This window comes from Cyprinodon tularosa, unplaced genomic scaffold (assembly GCF_016077235.1).
Source record: "Cyprinodon tularosa strain WSP-4 unplaced genomic scaffold, ASM1607723v1 ctg37, whole genome shotgun sequence".
In the NCBI taxonomy this organism is placed as follows: Eukaryota; Metazoa; Chordata; class Actinopteri; order Cyprinodontiformes; family Cyprinodontidae; genus Cyprinodon; species Cyprinodon tularosa.
Window position 1 is genome coordinate 521,784 of NW_024039085.1, and position 19,911 is coordinate 541,694.

At 36.0% G+C, this 19,911-nt stretch overlaps 1 protein-coding gene across 4 annotated transcripts in view; it reads left to right on the plus strand.

Annotated features, from left to right (window-relative positions):
• hpse2 (heparanase 2) overlaps positions 1-19,911 on the plus strand; it is an 86,428-nt gene that overhangs the window by 2,274 nt on the left and 64,243 nt on the right. For 2 of the 4 annotated variants that reach the window (XR_005281753.1, XM_038296397.1), the window contains exons 1-3: positions 2,368-2,810; positions 4,073-4,227; positions 5,365-5,526. Coding sequence is in view for 3 of the 4 variants with exons in the window: in XM_038296397.1 (XP_038152325.1) it covers positions 2,536-2,810; positions 4,073-4,227; positions 5,365-5,526 (592 nt within the window). In the remaining variant the exon portion in view is untranslated. Of the gene's footprint in view, positions 1-2,367; positions 2,811-4,072; positions 4,228-5,364; positions 5,527-19,911 lie in introns of those variants that run through there. The other 2 variants (XM_038296399.1, XM_038296398.1) reach the window with 2 other exon arrangements.

Genomic DNA, 19,911 nt, shown 5'->3' on the forward strand with positions numbered 1-19,911 from the left:
ATACCAATTAACACCGACATTTATGCTCAAATTATATATAAATATATTTTTAAAAAAGTGTGAGGTAATCCAATGTTCCCCTGCAGCCTGTATCAACCAGGTGAAAATAGGATTCGTATTCCTTAAACAAATGCTCTTCGGGTGTGGCTTTAAGTTGTGAAAATACAGAGAAACAAAAACCTTATGTTTGTTTGAAACCAAGGCCGCTTTATATTGGGGAAGAATATTTTTTGTTGGTTAAAATCTATGTCAGTTTAAGTCTTTTAAAAGTAGAAATATTATATTTTTTTCCATTTTTATAACGGTCGTCATTAAAGAATTTTTTTTATGTTCAAATACCAGCTTTAAGAAGAAACGATAGTTAAGTTTTAAGATTTGTCAGCTCGGGGAAGCAGTTTTTAAAGTTTCTTAAAAAAGAAAAAAGAAAGTTGATTCGGAGCCAGTTTTTGGAGAGATTTAGTTTTTCGCCATGAAAACATCCAGTTTACGAGGAGAGGAAACATAGCGTGTATGGTGCCAATACAAAAATATTTGTCCATCGGAGACATTTCAGTTGGCGGTGGAGTAGCTACTATGCGAACAAAAAGAAAAAGAAAGAAAGAAAAAATAATAATATTGGACTTGATATATAGGTATGCATGAGAATAAGAAAAGCTGCAGACATTTCCATTAAAAGTGTATAAATATAAAATATTGTTTATTTGTAAAAACCGACATTCTCTAAATTTCTTAAAGCAGATTCGAATCTTGCAAGATTTTAAGTGCGAAAGGAAACTTTCAGGGAGAGAATAACATTTTAATCTGATAAAGAAAGGAGGCTTAGAATCGAACTGCCCCAGCACAGCGCGACGCATGAGTAGAAGGCATATCAGATCCAAAATATTGTCATTTGGAAACAGTTAAACTATTTTAATCTGTTTTGAAAATAAAAGCAGACAGTCTGAATGAAGCGCACAAACTTCAGCTCCTGTTTCTGACTTTACAATTAAGTTTATTACATTTGGTTTGATCTGTTAACCTCATCCTTCGCAAGGCCTCTGAAATATCTCCTGCTCTCCTGCGCCGCAGTTATGTTATTGTTCTATCAAAAGACTGGAATAGATCTATAAATGCATGCAATATAAGACAATTTTATGACTAAAACTTTATTTTCAATATTATCTTCAGGACTCTGTTATGAAAGAAGTGAAATATAAATGAGCACACATGTAAAGTTGTTTGAAAAACTGGTTTGGTAAAGTTCTGCCTAACCTTATTTTTTACAGCCATGACCCCAAACCAGCACATCTCCTTGTGATGTCTTTCCTTATTAGAGCGTGGTTCGGTGCGCCTTAGAGAAGTCATCTATACAGTATTTTTTCTATTTATTTCTTTTTTTGCGTGTGTCTGTAGAGAGGGCAGCTGCTCGTGTTTCCGTCTCCATAGAATCCAAAACATGTGTTCTGTTTTCTAACTAATTTGAACCCTTTAGTCAAGATAAAATATGTAGATGAGAAGATTGTTCTGATCGGAATTTCTCATTTTTAATAGTTTCTGATTGATTTCTGTCAGGAAAATTAGATTCTGCTTGAATTTAAATGCAATTTACCATCTTATCTTAATGCCAGCAACCTTGGCGCCTCTATTAGATACTTTTTGGAAGGTGTGATATTAGCTAATTCTAACGCGAGTAATTATTAAGGTTTGTGTGAGTTTGCACAACAGTTAATTAGACAGAAACCTCTCTGGTTCATTCTGATAATATCCTAAATCATACATGTAACGTTTGTAACACTAATAAACTTCCTAAATGTGTTTGATCCGACACTGGAATGATACAATACTATCTAATCGGTTATAAATACATGGGTTAATTCTTAAGTATACCGGGTTTGACTACATCACATTAGGGCTTATTAAGGTTTAAGAAAATGTGATCAGATCACCAAACTCCCAAATTATGTACTTGGAATGAACAAACAAATCTCATCCTAATCCATAAAACGCGCGTAAATGCGCGCATCTTTTTGGACACATTGCCTTCAGATGTTATACCAACTGAACACAGCTGTATTTAAGTTTTTAAACTACACTTTACTTATATATGAGGTAGTTCGAAAAAGCCAGGTGTATTTTTTTATTTATTAATTAATTTTTTTAAACGAAGCACCTCTATATAGTCGCTTTTAACAATATTAGGTCTCTCTTCTTCCCCTCTAATCCACGTAAATGGTAGAAAATTAATCTATTTTCTCAGTCTTATACCTCAGAGAACCTTAGAGGGGCGGTGCTGCTTCCTCTCCTCCTCCCAGTTTCCATCTCTCTCAACCGGGAAGGCTGGCTTGGGGCGTGCGCTCTTGTTGGCAGCTCCCAGAAATACGCAGAGGGGCGGGGGGCAGAGGGGGTGAGAACACCAGACAGGAAGACTGATCCATATCGATGAGAACTAAGTAAAAGTACCGCCATAAAACTCTGTGGCATCATAGCTTTTATTTTTCCAGTCAGCCTTAAACCCTAATTACGCATTCTGATCCCCCCCTCTGTGGCACCGAAAAGATGCCCAAATGTTCACCCTGTGCGTCTCCCTGGTCCTCCCTGTGGCTGACATCTTTTGTTATTTTGGTGGTGCAGTCGGTAATCTCTTCCTCGTACTCTTCCTCCTCCACATACCAGAGAACCGCAGCTGGAGGGAAGCGACCAGGCTTCTTGAGGAGGACGCTGGTTCTTTTGGATGTTAACACCCGCAGTCCGATCAGAGTCCTCAACGACAACTTCTTATCGTTGCAGCTGGACCCCGCGATCATCAGAGACGGCTGGCTGGACTTTCTGAGGTACCAAAACCATCACCATAAGCACCGATCTGCCCGAATCTCCACCTCTGAAATGTCCAACAATAATCTGTAGAAGCCCACGTCCGAAATGCTTCGTTTTTTTCCTCTTTCTGTTGTTTTATATTAGTAACGCGCACAGCCACGTTGTATGAATTGTCATGGAGTGATCAGGCACGTTTCCTGTTTTTCCAAGAATATTCATAATCCTTTTAATAGAGAAACAATAAGCCTGTAGGCCCACTGAAAATCAAAACATGTATTTTTATTTTGTATTATCCCCTGTATGTGCAGCAGTCACATACTAAAATGATTATCAAGTACATAAAACTGTCCCTCTAGTGCGTTTATTTATCTTGCTTACTGGAAAAGTGGCTCCAACTGATACCTGGAGAAACATCAGGGATCTGAGCCCAGAAAGGTGTGTGTGTTCTTTTTTTTTTTTTTTTTTTTTGTCTATGTTTTAAGATGTTAGACCTTTGTTGTGTTATTCACTGGTGAATTTGAGAGACGTAAATGTTTGCATTAGATCACTTACAAAAACCCGTACCGTATAAATCTTTCAAACTTATGCATCCTTCTTTTAAAACGAGGAGCTAAAGCTTTTTCGCTTGTTTACACAATTATTCCGTCACTTAAAGATAAGTTGATATTATATATATATATATATATATATATATATATATATATATATATATATATATATATATATATATATATATATATATACATATATTTATATCTATCTATCTATCTATCTATCTATCTATCTATCTATACATATATATATGTATATATATATATATATATATATATATATATATATATATATATATATATATATATATATATATATATATATATATATATATATATATAGCTACATATGTATATATATTTCTTCTTGAATGTTCCTCCGACACTTTTTCGGCACTGATATCCTCAGTGCCTACTTTTTACGAGGGAAAGTCAAAAGGCTTTGTTACAGACAATATAGTGAAATAAAATAGCCAGGAAAGACATAACGCATATTATTCACTTTTTTTTTTTAAATTATTGCTTTTAAAATTATTATTTAAATTAAACGAGTCTAAAACAGAGCCACATACTGCGCGTCTGCTCCTATCTCTTTCTGTGATTAAAACATGTATGAAACACGCTTTCTGCAGAAGATTGTGACGCACTCCCTCCTTATGAAGTTTTTGTTTGTTTGTTTTTTTCTAAAAATGTTTTTCTTCTTCTTCCTCTGTCTCCTGTCTTTGCAGCTCCAGACGGCTCGTGACCTTGGCGCGCGGCCTGTCTCCTGCGTTTCTGCGCTTCGGCGGAAAACGAACCGACTTCCTGCAGTTCAACAACCAGAAGAACCTTGCCAAGTTCAGGGGCCCCGGTCCAGACTACTACCTGAAGAACTACGAGGACGGTGATTAAATATGGCTTCTCTCCCCTCCTCTCATTTATTAGTTAGTTAGGTTTGTGTTTAGAACATGGCGTCTTTCTCTCGTGTCCACGCTTCACCTCCTCTCACTTCTAGTAGGGAAAAAAGTGTTTAGAGCCAAAACAATTATTCCTTAACTCTGCCCCAATTAAATGGGACTTGGCATCTACCATTAACACTGCGACTATGTTTTTATCTAAATAGATACCGCTTAATATAAGACACGCTGCAGAGAAGAAAAAACAAAACAATATAACACTGTGATGGATAAATTTATTCCCGTTCACGTTCACTCCTTCTTTGAATTAATGCTAGCCCAACATTCATTTAATGAGCTTTCATAAGCCAAGCATAATTCTCTAATTATTTAAGTAAATAATGTCCACTGTGTGAATAATTTCAAAACAAGCTCAGAAAGTCGGGGTCGGATCTCAGCTGTGTTGTAAAACGTCTTGAAATAAGTTTTGCAAATATTATACTTTGCTTTAATTGTGGTTCAAAACACTGACCAATTAATTAACAATGCGTGAGAGTTATTTGTTTCAATTTTGTTTTTGCACTTATTTCAATTTCCTGCCTTTTAGTTAAAGTTGGGAAAATCTGCTGCTCCATGATCTTAAAATTGAATGCAGCTGCGCCACTATTAAAAACATTACAGCAGCAGTGGATAACGCAAAAATACAGTAGAAATACCTTCCTCGTATTTACATTTCATTTAAAAGCACTTTTATTGGTTGTTGTTGCTGATATTACTTATTGAATCCTAATGGGTTATTAAAGTTTGAAAATTATTAAGGGGGCTTTGATAAAATTCCAAGATTGAATGCTCTTAATCCATAATTTTTGTAATTTTCAACCCAATATCTAAGCTTATGAGTCGGTTATTTTGTGGGTAAAAATGTAAGTATTTATTTGGTAACCACTGTACTATTTGTCTTCCCACTCTTGAATATCACCAGATGAAAAATAGATATACAAAAAAACGTGAACAGCAAGCTTTCCCACAATACCAACATTTTATTTTTAATCAAAAATAGAGTATATATATATATATATATATATATATATATATATATATATATATATATATATATTCTAATTTTTATTTTTTATTTTTGGTAGATATAGTGCGTAGTGATATTGCACTGGACAAACAAAAAGGCTGCAAACTGGCCCACCATCCTGACATCATGCTGGAGCTGCAGAGGGAGAAGGCAGCCACCACACAGCTCGTCCTACTGAAGGAGCAGCTGTCCAACATCTACAGCAACATAACAATAACAGGTAGGAGATCAAAAACACAAACTCCCTGTTTTTTGAACACCTACTCATGTGGCAGCATTTTTCGGACTCTGTGGGTCAGGCTTGGGCTCTCACAGAACGCTTAAGACGTGTAAACCATCAGCTTTTAGAATGACAAATGAATTTTCTAAAGGAGGAATGTGGGGATGGTGGGGGTTCTGTAGCAGAGGGTTGTAAACAGTGCATTGACATCTTCACTTGTAACACTTAACAGAGTCTGACTGCTGTAGAAACTGTGGGAGCCCTGATTTTGGGTGGGCTGCATACCTTTTAATGTGATTCAGTAATATTTGAGCAGGAAACTATTTATTTGGAGGCATTAGAAATTCAAGACAATGCATGGTGGCATGCTAGGAACTATGTATTGGAGGGGTTTTGTAAAGCTTAGATTGTCAAATAAAATTCATGTGTTTGGTGAGCTATGGAGCTCAATATAAACTTGAGATATACCCAGTATAATATACTGGTAAAGGTTTAATTTTTCTTCTCTGATGTAATCTTGCCTCTTATCATACCTGCCATCATGAAATGTCAAGGGTGGGAGGTTTTTGTTTAGACAGGAGTTTTATTTCAAAATAGAAACCCACCCCAACCGTAACTCCCAAAAGCCAAAGAGCCATGGAAAAATAATTTTGAGCTTTGGAAATGATTGGCAACTATGTCTTAGAGAATATGTTAATTCAGTTTTGTGATGGAGCCAATATCATTTCTAAAAAAAAACAAAAACCCTTGGCTCTAGATCCAGCACCGTATGAAATATTTGGCCGTGTGCTTTAAAAAAGAGTTGATTAATTATAGAAAAAAAGCTGAATTCATCAGACACATTTTTGGTCTGTAAAAGCCCTGAACCGGTGACCTAGCTTCATTTGGCCTGTGGCGTTATGTTCATGCACTTTGTTGATTCCTATATTCTGGCGCAAAATGACCTTCTCAATGTTGCTGCATAAATGCAAAGAGGAGACATAAGCGTCATAGATCAGATATTTGTTTTTTAAATGGTCTCAAGTGCAACAAAAAAACCTGACCAGGTAGCATTTTTTAAAGTAGGCAAATACAGAAAGAATTCAGACCTTGATAAAGACATTTCTTTGCAGATCTAGTCCAGAATTCATACTTTAGCACATCTATTATCTTTAGTGTCATTAATGCTTTAAGAGAACTTTGATCTTCATGTCTTTAATTCTGTCAGAACTTGGCATGAAAGATATTCCACATGTTCCCAGCATTTTCAATTGGTTTCTGCTTTAATGCTTAGACTTAGCACTTGTAGTAAAATCTCTTTTTAAAGTCACGGCAGCTGTTCTATTTAGCTTCTTTAGAGCAGTCATCAGCAACCTGATAAGTCAGCCCGTTTTTGCCCTCAGTCCTGCCAAAGAAACATTTTATAGAGCTGCGCAATTTACACAAGCCGGTGGTAATAATCTAGGCTATCCCTTTATATGAATGCAGACTGTAGTGAACAATGAATATATTTTTGGAAAAATGTTTACACAAAATGAAAAACACACTTTGGGAAATCTCTCAAATAAAAATTAATAAATGCATTAAAACTAAAATGTTGTAAAATGTTCTGTATATAAATACTTAACAACCTTTGGTGCTCGTTTAAAGGAAAGACTGTGCCCAAACTCATATAACCATCTTGATTTGAATATAAAACTACTATCACTATTAAGATGCAGATGCTTCACCACAGACACAGCAGACATAGAAAGTAGAGCAAGGTTACTTAAAGCCATGTATTTATATTTATAATTTCAGCTAAATGAAAAAGAAAGAAAATTGCTAAAAAAATATTTCTGTTCTCATACGAATCATGCAAATGATTTAAACATTCTACTTCTTCAGTCATCCAGTAGCGGCCAATGCTAAGTGAGTTAAGTTATTGCTTCATAATGTAGAAGTTTCTGTGTCAAACTTACCACCAGCGTGTGAGGTTTCTGTAGGCCCTTACAGAGTAGAATAGCCAAAACATCTATATAGAACATCATGTCTGAACAGCTTGACAAAATTTTTTCTTCATTTAAAAACAGCTGTACAGCAGATGAAATGTATAACCTTAAATAAAGCAGCCTTTGCTCATATAACACGCAGCAGATGGAAAATTGTAGGTGATGTCAATAAATAAAAAGAGCAGTTCTCAAGTATGTTTGTAAAAACAAACAAAACAAATAGCTTTTTAGTTTTTTTTTCTTTAAGGTGCACCATGTGTGATGCAGAATTTTTAATTATATACATTTTGATATAGAGCAGTTGTCAATTCCTTGTAGCCATTTCCAACATTTATGGTTTAATATTTCACATATCTGTTTATTACAATGGAAAAAGTCACAGTGCTCAAAAAGTTATATGCAAGTTTAGCAAATCATTTATAAGTTTTCTTATTTTTCTTTAGTTATTTAAGGTTGGTGTAACGTAATGTAGAAGCCGCCCTAAATCACAGTGGTACAGGGCGATGTAACCAGTGCAGAGAATCCTTACATAAGTAACATGATGAAAAATACTGTTAAACTGCAATTACAATTGGGTCCAATTGTTTTCGTAACCCTAGCAGATGTAGATGTCAAACAATTTTAGTTAAACAAGACGTTTTATCTGTAATGGATGAAAATGGTATTTGTTAGTAATTAAAAAGTAAGATTGCTGTTTTTGTCAAAATTTGAATAAAATGGCTTGTCAAAATTGTTCATATCCCTAAAAAATCAATTCTCTGTATCGGCACTGCATATAATTGCGGACCAGCTTTAACATGTTTCCACCTATATTTGGAAGATTTTCTTTTCCTTATGAGGTCCAGGTTGTGATACAAATGCCTCTTAGAAATAAGGTTATTAATTCAAGGACTTTGGCCACTTTCAAAACATTAAGACTACATCCACCAAAAAGAATTTTTAACTGTATGCTGCAGGAAATCAGTGAAACTACTACTTCAGTGTTGGACAAAATAAACAATAAAATAAAATCAATAAAACAAAAACAGGATTATGTATTTCACAGCAGAATATCTTAATCATTTCCACACTGCAAATATTTACACCTATAATTTTTCCTCCATGTGACAATAATTCAGTCTACACTATATATATCTATACTGCTAGAAAGGTATATTTACAACCAATTCATTGCCACAGTCTACAGCCTCTAAACATATAACATTAGACAATCTCCTGTCAGTTGTCTGCTTTTCTATATTTCCTCTTGAGCAAAACAACCAAACACTATTAAAGTTTTTTTCAATGTATACAATAGTTATATACTATAAATGCAATGCATTAAACCATGTTTATTGTAAAGTATAGCTGCAGATTACCAGTGTTTTCCTAAAGCTCTGTTATATCCATGTACTTTTTGATGGCCCATTTTATGTCGTTTTTTTTTCTGATTTACATTAATTCATCCAATTTACATTAATTTTATCCATAAAAGTCCAAGTATGTACTCTGGATGCTTGAAGAAGTCCTTTTTTTGCTCATTAAAAATTTTTTTTTTCCAAACCAGTGTTGAATTAGGAAACAATAAACATGATACAGCATTTTACAAAAATACAGCTGACGCATACCTTATGATAATAATTCAAATGATTTTTCCGTATTTTTCTTGAATGATAGCCTTTTTCATATGTTGCTCATCTATCTGCTAGTCTCTTCTTTCTCCTTTTCTCAATATTAATCTCGTAGGCCTGACATCTTGCCTAATATGACCGTATTTCACATCAGCCACATGCTTCTTTTACTAAGAAGCAGTGTGGAGGCCAAGCTGCCTCTGTGATACTGAAGCCAAAGAATGAAAAACATAAATAATTTATGGTTGATTAAAACATGCATACTTCCTTGAAGCTCATTGTGGGTTCTGTAATTACTTTAGTTTAAAGGCTAAAATCTAAAAGCAAAAAGTAAATCTGGCTGGACATATCGGGGATGGGGTGGGGGTGCAAGGGATGAAATATAATTTGGAAATATTGATACAGTATAAATAATGTCCAAAATGAATCCCAGCTAATGTTATTCACTCCACACGATGGATGTTTTTTTTAATATTTCACTGATGAATTAAGACCCAAGGGTATTCCTGATGCTGAACTTTTGAATTAATGGTTTAAATTAGGAGGTATGGGATGATGATGAGAGATGGACAGATGTGTCATGCTGCATTTGAATGGCTGCAGTGGATGTTATGAGGCCATCAGACATAAATGGGGAAAACAAGGCAAAGCAGCAGTAGATTTTCTACCAAAACGCGAAAGTATTTGAGAGTCTTTTGGATATTCTCAGTCTTTTATTATAAGCTTCGCTGGGAAATCTTACTCAGAGCTATAAAGAACAAGTTGAATGATGTACGTAATGGTGCAGCTGCTGTTTTCCTTTTACATTGCAAAATGTCTGAGATGGAATTTAACACATATTGCATTAAAGGGAATTCAGAGAAGCACAGATGACACTGAAAAAGTATAAGAAGTGTTCAAATGCTTGAATAATGACCTCACTATTATTCTGAGTTCAATTGAAAGCATGTTGTGTAAACTGGAATCTGTGTAAAGACTTGTCATCTGTGGGGAAGAAGCAGGGGTCCGGAGGCACTGGGGATACGTTTGAAAAATGGTCTGGTAACAATTAGTCAAGATTCTGACTGCGCGGGTGTGTATGTGTCTGTGTGCAAAGGCAGGTGGTGTTTAAAGGACCTTTAACAGTCTTGCTCCATCCTTTTTCACTCACCACTGTCTGGCCTCTGACCTAAGCTTGTTAGAGTCATCAGTAATGGGGCCACTATCAGTCAATGTGCACACATGCATGCAGCAGGGCAGCTAAGTTGAGAAATTCACCTTAACCTCAGACAAGGTCATGGTCAGGATTATTCTATGTATCTCCAAATAAAAAAAAAACATCCCTCCTTTGGATTATACACATTTTTGTTCCCACTTTATTTCCATTATTACCTCAGCACAACCAAACATGTCTTTAGTTTTTATTTCTCTTACTATTGTTTTGATCTAGTCTAACTTAATGTTTATGTTACAGCTCAGAGAATGAGGTCAAAGGTTCGGTTTCAGTTCTTCAAATTTCATTCTTGCTACTTGGGCTCAAAGAGTAAGTAGACGTTGTACTCAAACTAAGTTGAAATTACAGTATATCACATTTCAAGTTTAAAAATAAATATGTAGTCTGTTAGGTTTTTGCAAAAAAACTCAAACTGGGGTGGAAAAGGAAAAAAGAAAGGCTATTATGTAAACTCTCACCATGCACAGGGATGTCATCAATAAAGAGAAAATATTTTTTTATTGATTTGACTTTTCATTCTAACCCAACCCATAATTTACTCAATAGGGAAGTGGAATGGATGTACTTCAAGTTGTGAGATGTAAAACTAACAATAAAAAAAAAATACATTAAATCAAATTGATTGAAAATAAAAATAAAAACACTAAACTTTCCTTTCCTCATTTCCTTATTTGAAGAGGTAATGTAACTCTTTAGATTACCTCTCGGTGGTATAGAGAAAGTTTAGATAATTATCAAATAACAAAAGAAAGGCTGTGGGAGGATGATGATGCTATTATTTATCTGCTTCAACAGTTTGTGATATAATTAAAGATTTGGTTTTGACTGTATTGACTTTGCTTTGGAATTAAGTCAAACAATTGACAAAAGGAAAGAAAATTCTAGGAAAACTGATTTTCGTAATTTTAAACAGATTAATTGATAAACTGATAGATGCTTTAAGCTGATTTAGAATGAACTCCACTACTCTGTTATTTGAAGAATGACACAGCCCAAATAAAGTCATTGTTCAAAATAATATCCAGCATATTCATCACAAAACTCAGTTTTAGTCTCACATCTAACTTAAAACCCTGAGCAATTTAGAAAAAACGTCCTTCAGACTGATGAGGGTAAATCAAAACCTTCTGGCTGCAATGAAAAAGGTGAAGCTCTGAAGGGGAAAAAAATCCCTTTAATTTAATCCAAATATCTGGCACATATGTGTAACTCTAGAACATGTTCTGGGTTTATATGTTGAAAAAAAAATTCTGGTAGAGTGTTGATAAGAATTTCATTATTACTCCTAAATGTCCATCTTTTTTAAAATTGCATAAATGCCTTTCTTATCACTCACTTAGCTAGATAAGGATTATAAATGTATCTCCAAATTCATAACGATGATACTCTACAGAACATTTCCTCTCAAACAGCCCAAATATGATATAACGAGAATTATTGTGTACTGCAAGTTCTTCTTCTCAGATTTTGAAACCCTTAAGCTTGTGAGATTCAAGAGCTGTGTGAAATAGCAAAATTCCTATCTGAATCTTGCTAAAGTGGGAAGATTTAAAAGCACCTACTTGAAACTCAAAAATAAAAAGGATCCAGATCCAACAGCCGTCTTGCTCTGATACTTTAAATGGATCGTTGCATATGCCTGTTGTCTTGTACATATGGCAGTAACAGTTTTAAATGACCAGATCCATTCATTACAGAGAAACCTGCCAGTTTAAATAAACACTGTGAGACAAAGTTAGCAGGTCACTAGGTAGGTTTTTATATCATAAAGTTCAAAATGAAAAGTAGGATTCTACCTTAAAGTTATGGCCCAAACCCTGACATTTAGCTTTTCTTCCTTCTCTGTTCTTTAGTCTGATGTCATATATGCGGTATCATGTGGCAGGGAAGTTTGCATCTTATAAACCCTGTGAAGACTACATTAGACACTAAGACGGGAACCTTCTCTGTTTGAAATGACACAGAGGTGCAGCACATGTATCCAGTAGCAAGAACAATAACAAGACTGACGTTAACAAATACTTATATAGGACATTGTTTTCAGCCGTTAAAAGGTTTTTTGGAAGTCTCTAGAAACCTAATATTTTGCAAATTTAAAAAATCCAAACAAGACTTTATAAGGAAATTCTAGAAGTCAGTGGACAGGGTCACCTGGTTCAGGGCTGAATCTACAGGGACCCTTTCAGTTATAGGATTTATTTAAAGTATTTTTGCTGGTTTAAAGGGATCCTTATGGTTTGACTACATCAGGGTTTGTATTTACTGTACCGGTTAACATCTAGAACATAGAGGCAGAAGCCTTTAGATGTTCCAAGATTTAAAATAAAAAAACTAAACGTCATAATACCTTTGCGTTTGCTTTTGCTTTTATTTGAATCACTTTGCTTTTCTACAAAAAACATCCTAGATGTTATCCAACTAACCTGCTTTTAAAGATTCCTCTACTTCAGAAGCAGCTTAGCTTGATTGCACCATCCATCCATCCATCCATCCATCCATCCATCCATCCATCCATCCATCCATCCATCCATCCATCCATCCATCCATCCATCCATCCATCCATCCATCCATCCATCCAGGTCATGCTGATTATATCCAGCAGCATCTGTTGAGGTGTGGGGTAGCCTAGGCCAGTTCATTGCAGGGCAACACAGACATGCAATCCCACAATATATAAAAGGAATTTTGAGAACCAAATTAAGTGAATCTAAACATCATGGTTTTGAAATTTGGGAGGGGCCGGAGAGAACCCACGTATGTATTGGTTAGGGTTTTATTAGTTTTTATCAGTTTATTGGTAAAAACTCTATACTGAAAGGGTCCAGGCTTGGAATCAACCCAGGACTTTCTTGCTGCAAGGCAACAGTGATACGAACTGAACCACCATACAGTCCAGTATTTCATTATGTTTATGTTAATAATTTTTTTTTTTTTATATAATTTTGTCCGTTTTCTTTTGATGCTGTATAATGTTACAAAATGGAACTCTCTTTTAGCTCATACTGTACTGTAGATATCTGGTAACATTGCCATTACACCAAATGGAAAAATCAGCCTTTATTTGAATGCACTGTACTAATTATTAAAAATATCCCTTTGTGACGCTTATGCATTAGCTACTGACAGGTTAGCTCTTTCTGATGTCAAGGGAACTTTGTAAGGAAAAATACATTTTTGTAGCTGATGACATGAATGCATGTCAGTTTCTGAACGCATGCCAATTTTTGGCAGGCTCTCTGTACATCAGCTTGAGTCAACCCAGACCATTTTGACATTTCCATTAGTGTTACAGATCTAAATAGGCCTGAAATGTCACATCAACAGACTGCTGTTCATTGAGCAGCCATGGGTGTGATCAGCTGTATGTTGGTGGCAGCATGATTGGTAGAAATAAATTAAGTTCAATGAAGTAGTAGTGATAATGTCAATCTACGGATTGTAAAACACACCTCAGTGCAGGGAAAATCAATCCCTCTTAATTCTCAGCAGGAGATTGCAGGAGACAGGAATTGGGGCTAAAGCCATCCGTGACTGAAAGGAATAGGTTTACAATAGACCAGAGTGAGGCAGCAGAGACTGCAACTGAGTGGGGTCTGTGGGACCAATAGAAGAGGGTACGAGACATGTGTCACCAGTGGAACTTCCCGATTAGTCATTCCTACACTCGTGTTTGTACCAGCAGTGTCTGCTTTCTATTCCGGTCAGACAATCTGTGTTTTGCATTCTGATGCTAGGAGATTTCATCTGAACAGTTTCTTCTGTTGCAAATTGCCCCAGCTTCAACTACTTTAACTGAGAGAAAGAAAATACGAGAGGGCCTATCTGAAACTGACTCCAAGGAGCTCAACAGATAGAAAGGATGTGCGTGAGCCCGGGAAGGAACTGACCAAGGTAGCACTGTTTTTGTTGTTGACACAACAAGATTGACAGATTGAAAGAATTAATTAGGTTGCATGGGACTGAACCCCTGCTTTTTATTTCCTCTGGTCTAAATTTCTCGATTGTTAAGTAAATAATAATATGACAGTTGAATAGTCTCCACACAATAACCATCCATACTCAATACAGGCAGATGAAAAGAAACACCTTGCCTGCTAGCTGTTATGGTTCTCCCCTCGTTGGACTTTTGAGTTTTTAGTTTTCATTTTATCCAAGTAATTCTGTTTGGTTGATCTTTGGTTTATTTTCCATTTTGAGTTATATTTGAGCCAGTCTTTATTTACTCTCTGTTTCCCCGTTGTCTCTGTCTCCTTTTCCCTAGCTCCCTTCTAGTCACTTCCATCCACACCTGCTCCAAATAATCTGATTACCCCAGTCTTTGTTATGCCTGCCATATATACTCTCCCTGTGCATTTCTTCAGTGCTGGTTCTCTGTTGTTAGTTGCCTCGTCTCTAGCTCCCCACGTGAGTTTTCCATGATGTTTCTGTTTTTTTGGTTCTTTTTATTTTGGATTTTTGCCTGTTACTTTATTAAACCTGCTAAAGCTCATCTCTGCCATACTCATCTCTGTATTTGGGTCCTCAAGCAACCTTACCCCCCATGCAATGGCAAGGTATTTCAAACATCCTTTGTTAATGATAATGATAAACAGACGTATGTAAGCCTCAAACAATTCAAATTTTGAGACATTAAATGGGAAAACACATTATTGTGTTAATGCTGCTGGATTTTTAGAAACGTCTAACATCTGAAAGAATTATTCCTTCTGTAATACAGTAAAAAAAAGCACCTAAGGGAAGTTCATTCCCCTTACAAAACGTATGAGCAACAGGCTAGGACACACAGGAAGACAGAAGGTGGAAAATCTGAAAAGACAAACATTAGAAGCATGCACATAGAAGAGAATTCCCTAAACATCTGCGAAGAGCTTGAAAATGTTTTCATCAAACAAACTGGCACAGCTGTCCACAGATTGCTTCAAGTTATAACTTTCTGTTTGTACTCACTTCAAAATCGAAGCATATTTTCTTTCAGCTAAGAGAAACATGCTCCGTCTTTCCTATTAGTTCTGCTATGCGATTCCTTCCTCCCTTTTCCTAATGTCCTGTTAAAAACCCTTTCAAGGTCTGACATAGTTCTATGGTGTCTTTCTCTGTTTAAAGTTTTTTTTAGTGATTATGCACTCAAAAGGTGTAAATTTGCAAAGAATTTTTTTTTTTACTTCCAGCTGCCTTAGTGCGGGTATTTCTCCATGTCATTGCTTAATATAACATGCCAAAATATACAGAGTTCTGTGTCGCAGGAAGAATGAGAATGATATGCCCTGATTCAATGATATCTGTAACGATATTATTGATTTGAGCTCTCAGTATAGATTATTGGCAGACTGTGGTAACACAAGGAACATTAAAGGTTGTGCATAGGTTTTACACAGAGTAGACTGCATTGTTTATTACTGGAAGAGGAGAAGCTAGAGTTCTGCTGTGCTGCTTGGCCAGCAACTGAGGCATGTCACAAATACTGTATTGTAATACAAAAACCTTAATCTATGGAGCATTATCAAATAAATAAAAAGATTGAAATCGGCTGTACCAAACAGGCAGCTGGTAACCAGTCTGGGATTTAAACACTAGCCCAGTTTTAGGAAATTCAGAATGATTGTTGTCTTGGGCAGAGCACGGCACTCAGAAAAAATAAAGAAAAAAGAATGATACGGCCTAGGTTTACATAAAGTACTTTTCTTTAAGAATACACTTTTATAAGGTTAATACTTTTAAAAATATTTTTTACAAAACATTTATTTTTCACCATTCTAACATTTAACCTTACAGAATAATAATGGAAAAATTGAAGCACATGAGTGTTTCAAAACCTGAAAAATAATTTTTTTAAATTGTTTTTGCATAACTGTCATGATGTTTAGTATTTTTTTGTAACCCACATGCAGACAATCACATGGAAAACCACTTAGTTTTAAAATTTTATTTTCAAAAGCAGCAAAAACCTGGAAGCGTGGAACTACAGGAAGTCAGTTGAACTTTCTGGTTGTTCTGAGGGGAGAAAACAGATCAGCAAGGAGTTGGTTGATGACAACTGATGAATGATTGATTTGCTTACTTGAGAGATGAAGGGGAGGTAGCATGGACCTGTAGGGGTTTTATTCCTTGCAGATTGTACCCCAGAGGTCCAGGGAATGTGAGTGAGAGCCGAGAGTGTTGGTACTTGCAAGAGACGCCATGCTGGAAAGCAGGCAGGCAGGTGATGAAGACGGGGAACTGCAGCACACAGATAAGACCTTTTCTTAGAAGATTGGAAATTAACTGAGGTTTACTGGTTGTCTGGAACAATAACAGAGTCCACATTAAAAGACATTCAAAAAAGACAAGTATATTCTTGGCTTACCTCTTTGGCAGGAATACCTTCAGGGGTAATCATCTGGTAAAGAGAGATGATCCTTTGCCTGCTTATTTACAAGCTAGTCATCTTGATAGAGAAATTTTCTCAGGTGTGCAGCAACACAGGTCAGTCCAGCCACCAGAAAATGTCCTCTCTGTGACAGGGAGCTCATTTACAGAAAGACAGAACAAAACCCCAGAGGGAATTTTTTTTTGTCCCCACACATTGTTTCATTTGCTATATATAGACTAAACAGGGGTAAATGGCTATTTTCCACACAACATTGTTAAATAAGATTTGACTTTGATCTTTAGCAATAAACTACAACCATTGGTTAAATCTGAAAACTCACATGAAGTGAAAAGAAAATTAAGAGAAATTTATTGATACAATTACTTTGTCTTTGGCACTCAGACCTCGGCAGGAAACATGGCGCTTAATTTTGATAGATATGCATGAACAAGAGCAAAGAATAGGGCTGTTTGCTGTAAGAGTCCAGGAGGAATGACACTCTAATGAAGCTTTAGCTACAAAGGTGGAGGAGGGGCTGGAGATGGGTTGAAACGGTGTAATCTGAATGAGGTCACACAGCGCATTCGCCAATTGCGTGCAGGAGCAGACAGTCCGGATCGAAGGCCTTTAAAGATGAACAGGTGGATGTAGGAGAGCAATGAGTTTCTGCAGTTGAACTTTTGCCTAGGCTTAATTTTCAATATACCAACTACAACATAAATCAAAAAATCACTGCAAATACATTAAAAAGCTTGAACTGTTATAGCTCATTAATGAATTTAGCTAATAAAAACTTTTGTGTTCACTCAGGGGGGAAAAGGGACAGAGGTGGGGATTAAAATCCTTTGTTTTATTCCTAAATCTGTGACTTTCTCTCTGTGATAACTGTGTAACTAAATTCTAATCCATTTAAATTCCGAGAAAGTTCCCTTCAACGGTTATTTAACAAATAAAACCAGAGCAATGTGTCCCAACAAAGCATTTGCGAAACACATTCAACAGCCATCTTTTATTAAAACTGTCAGCGGTTTGCCTGTCTTTATTTATGCATCTCAGTTTAAATTACTTAAAATCTTAAAGATTTTTTTTTCCTGAATAATTATTTACCTTCTTCCCCCCTGCATATATTTTTAAACAGACAACCAAGATCCTGTTACATTTAAAGTTAATTGAAAATATAAGCTATAGACATGTTTAAACTGATATGAGTGCATTATAAAAGCTAAAAATAAAACAAAACAACCAAACTGAAATGTGACCTGTCTTCTTCCACTTTTGTGTTTGTATGTGGTGGGTTTTTCCATTCAGGTAACATGGTTTAGTCCTAGTAAATGCAGAATAAATGTAACAAATTGTCCTGGTTCTTGGGAAAGGTCCTTGTAATGAAAGTGAATCTTATGTGTAGAGAAAAAAAAACCTCATTGACATACAGTTGTGGTTTTATTAGTGAAAACATCAACTGATCCCCTATGTGTAGTTTAATTTTAAAGTTGTGTTAAAAGTCACATTTGTTTTAGGTCCATTTCTAAGAGCAACCATGCTTTGAATAACTTGGTTGATTAGATTACTTATGTTCATGTACACAGTGACAAGGTTTGGCTCCAAAATTAAGCCCTGTGGCTCAACACTAGAGTTTCACACATGGAGGCCCTTACGGTGTAACACTGAGTAGTGTCTTCAGACAAAGGGTCCCTTTTAGAACATGACTACATATAAAATTACATGACCTTCTGTTTAATCTTTGTTTGGCTAAATTTCTTACATGCTGTTTCTTCCTCCTTTCTATACCAGTCAGTATACAATTATCAGGAGTGATGTAATCTCAGTGAAACAAACTCTTGATTGCTGTATCGTCTGTTTTTTCTTTCTTCTTCACTCTTTCCACATGGCCTTCAGAGATCCAGAAGTGTCTGTTTTTCTTTGCATCAAAGAATACCTAGTGTTTAAATCATGCCTGGACATATCATGTACTTCCATGTGTTTGCAATATGCCCGAGACAAGTGCCAGCAACCTGCAAACGAATGTCATTTTAATAGCCTGACGCATGGGAAATGTTTGAAAGCAGCCCTTCCTCTTCTAAGTTTGTTTGGCATGACATTGAACCTCCACATTTTCCCTGAGAACTCCAGAAAGCATACGTTTTGTGTCGGATTTCAAATCGTGAAACTGTGTTCTTGACTACTTCGAGCCAGTTTGGAACTGATGGGACAGATCCGGAGCTGAAATGCCGGTGCCTCTTTAAAAAACTGCGTACATATCCACATAGTGTATGAGTCTTCAAGCTAAGTCCAGATGAAGTTGTTTTTCTAAGAGGAAAACATGCCTCATTCATTAAAAACTGAACAGATTTTATTTCATTTAATTTGACTCATAGGTTCCCATCATTTATTTATAACTTTTAAACATGTTTGTGTGTGTATTTTTGCGCGTTAGAGACTGTTGTGAGAAAAATATGTTCGACAGGGAAAGCTAGTATGAGGCTAGGAAGCTGTTACAACTGTTTGGAGAAGTGATCCGACATGGTGTTTAAGAATGTTACACTAATATTTCTTCTCTCAACAACTTGCAGAGGAATTTAACACACTCATTAGTATCTTACAAAGGTTTGGAGGATTTCTTTGTGTGCATGAAGGTCGAAGTCTGCGTCCCCTTAGTTCAATCTGAAAAACTCACACGAAGAGAAAAGACAATTAGGAGAAATGTATTGATACAATTACTTTGTCTTTGGCGCTCAGACCTCGGCAAGAAACATAGAGCTTAATTTTAATAAATATGCATGAACAGGAGTAAAGAATAGAGCTGTTTACCCCCAGGCCTGAAACTGGTGGTGGAGTGGAGATAGATGTACAAAAGTTGGTCAGACTGTAGCCTGCTGGTTAGCGAGACAGTATACTGAGCTTTATGGGGAGATCCAGTGGATTGCGTGAGCTGATAATAGAGCTCTGTAGACTTTTAGACACTTATACACCAACTTTGATGATTTTGACTTGCGATAGTATAGTATGGAATGAAGGCAATCAGCCTGTGAATTTTTAAGGATGCCCTAGTTGCTTTAATAGCGGCTCCTCTGCATGGCCTAGTGTTGCTCATCATAACACTGTAGGGTTTAGTTAAGGCATGTTTGTTGACTAATCAAGCTATTTATTATCATGGTCTCTTTGAATCACTCTGTAACACTCCAGTCATTTTTCTCCTTAGATTAGGTAAATTTTTTCTAACACAAGGAATGTAACAATTGTAGC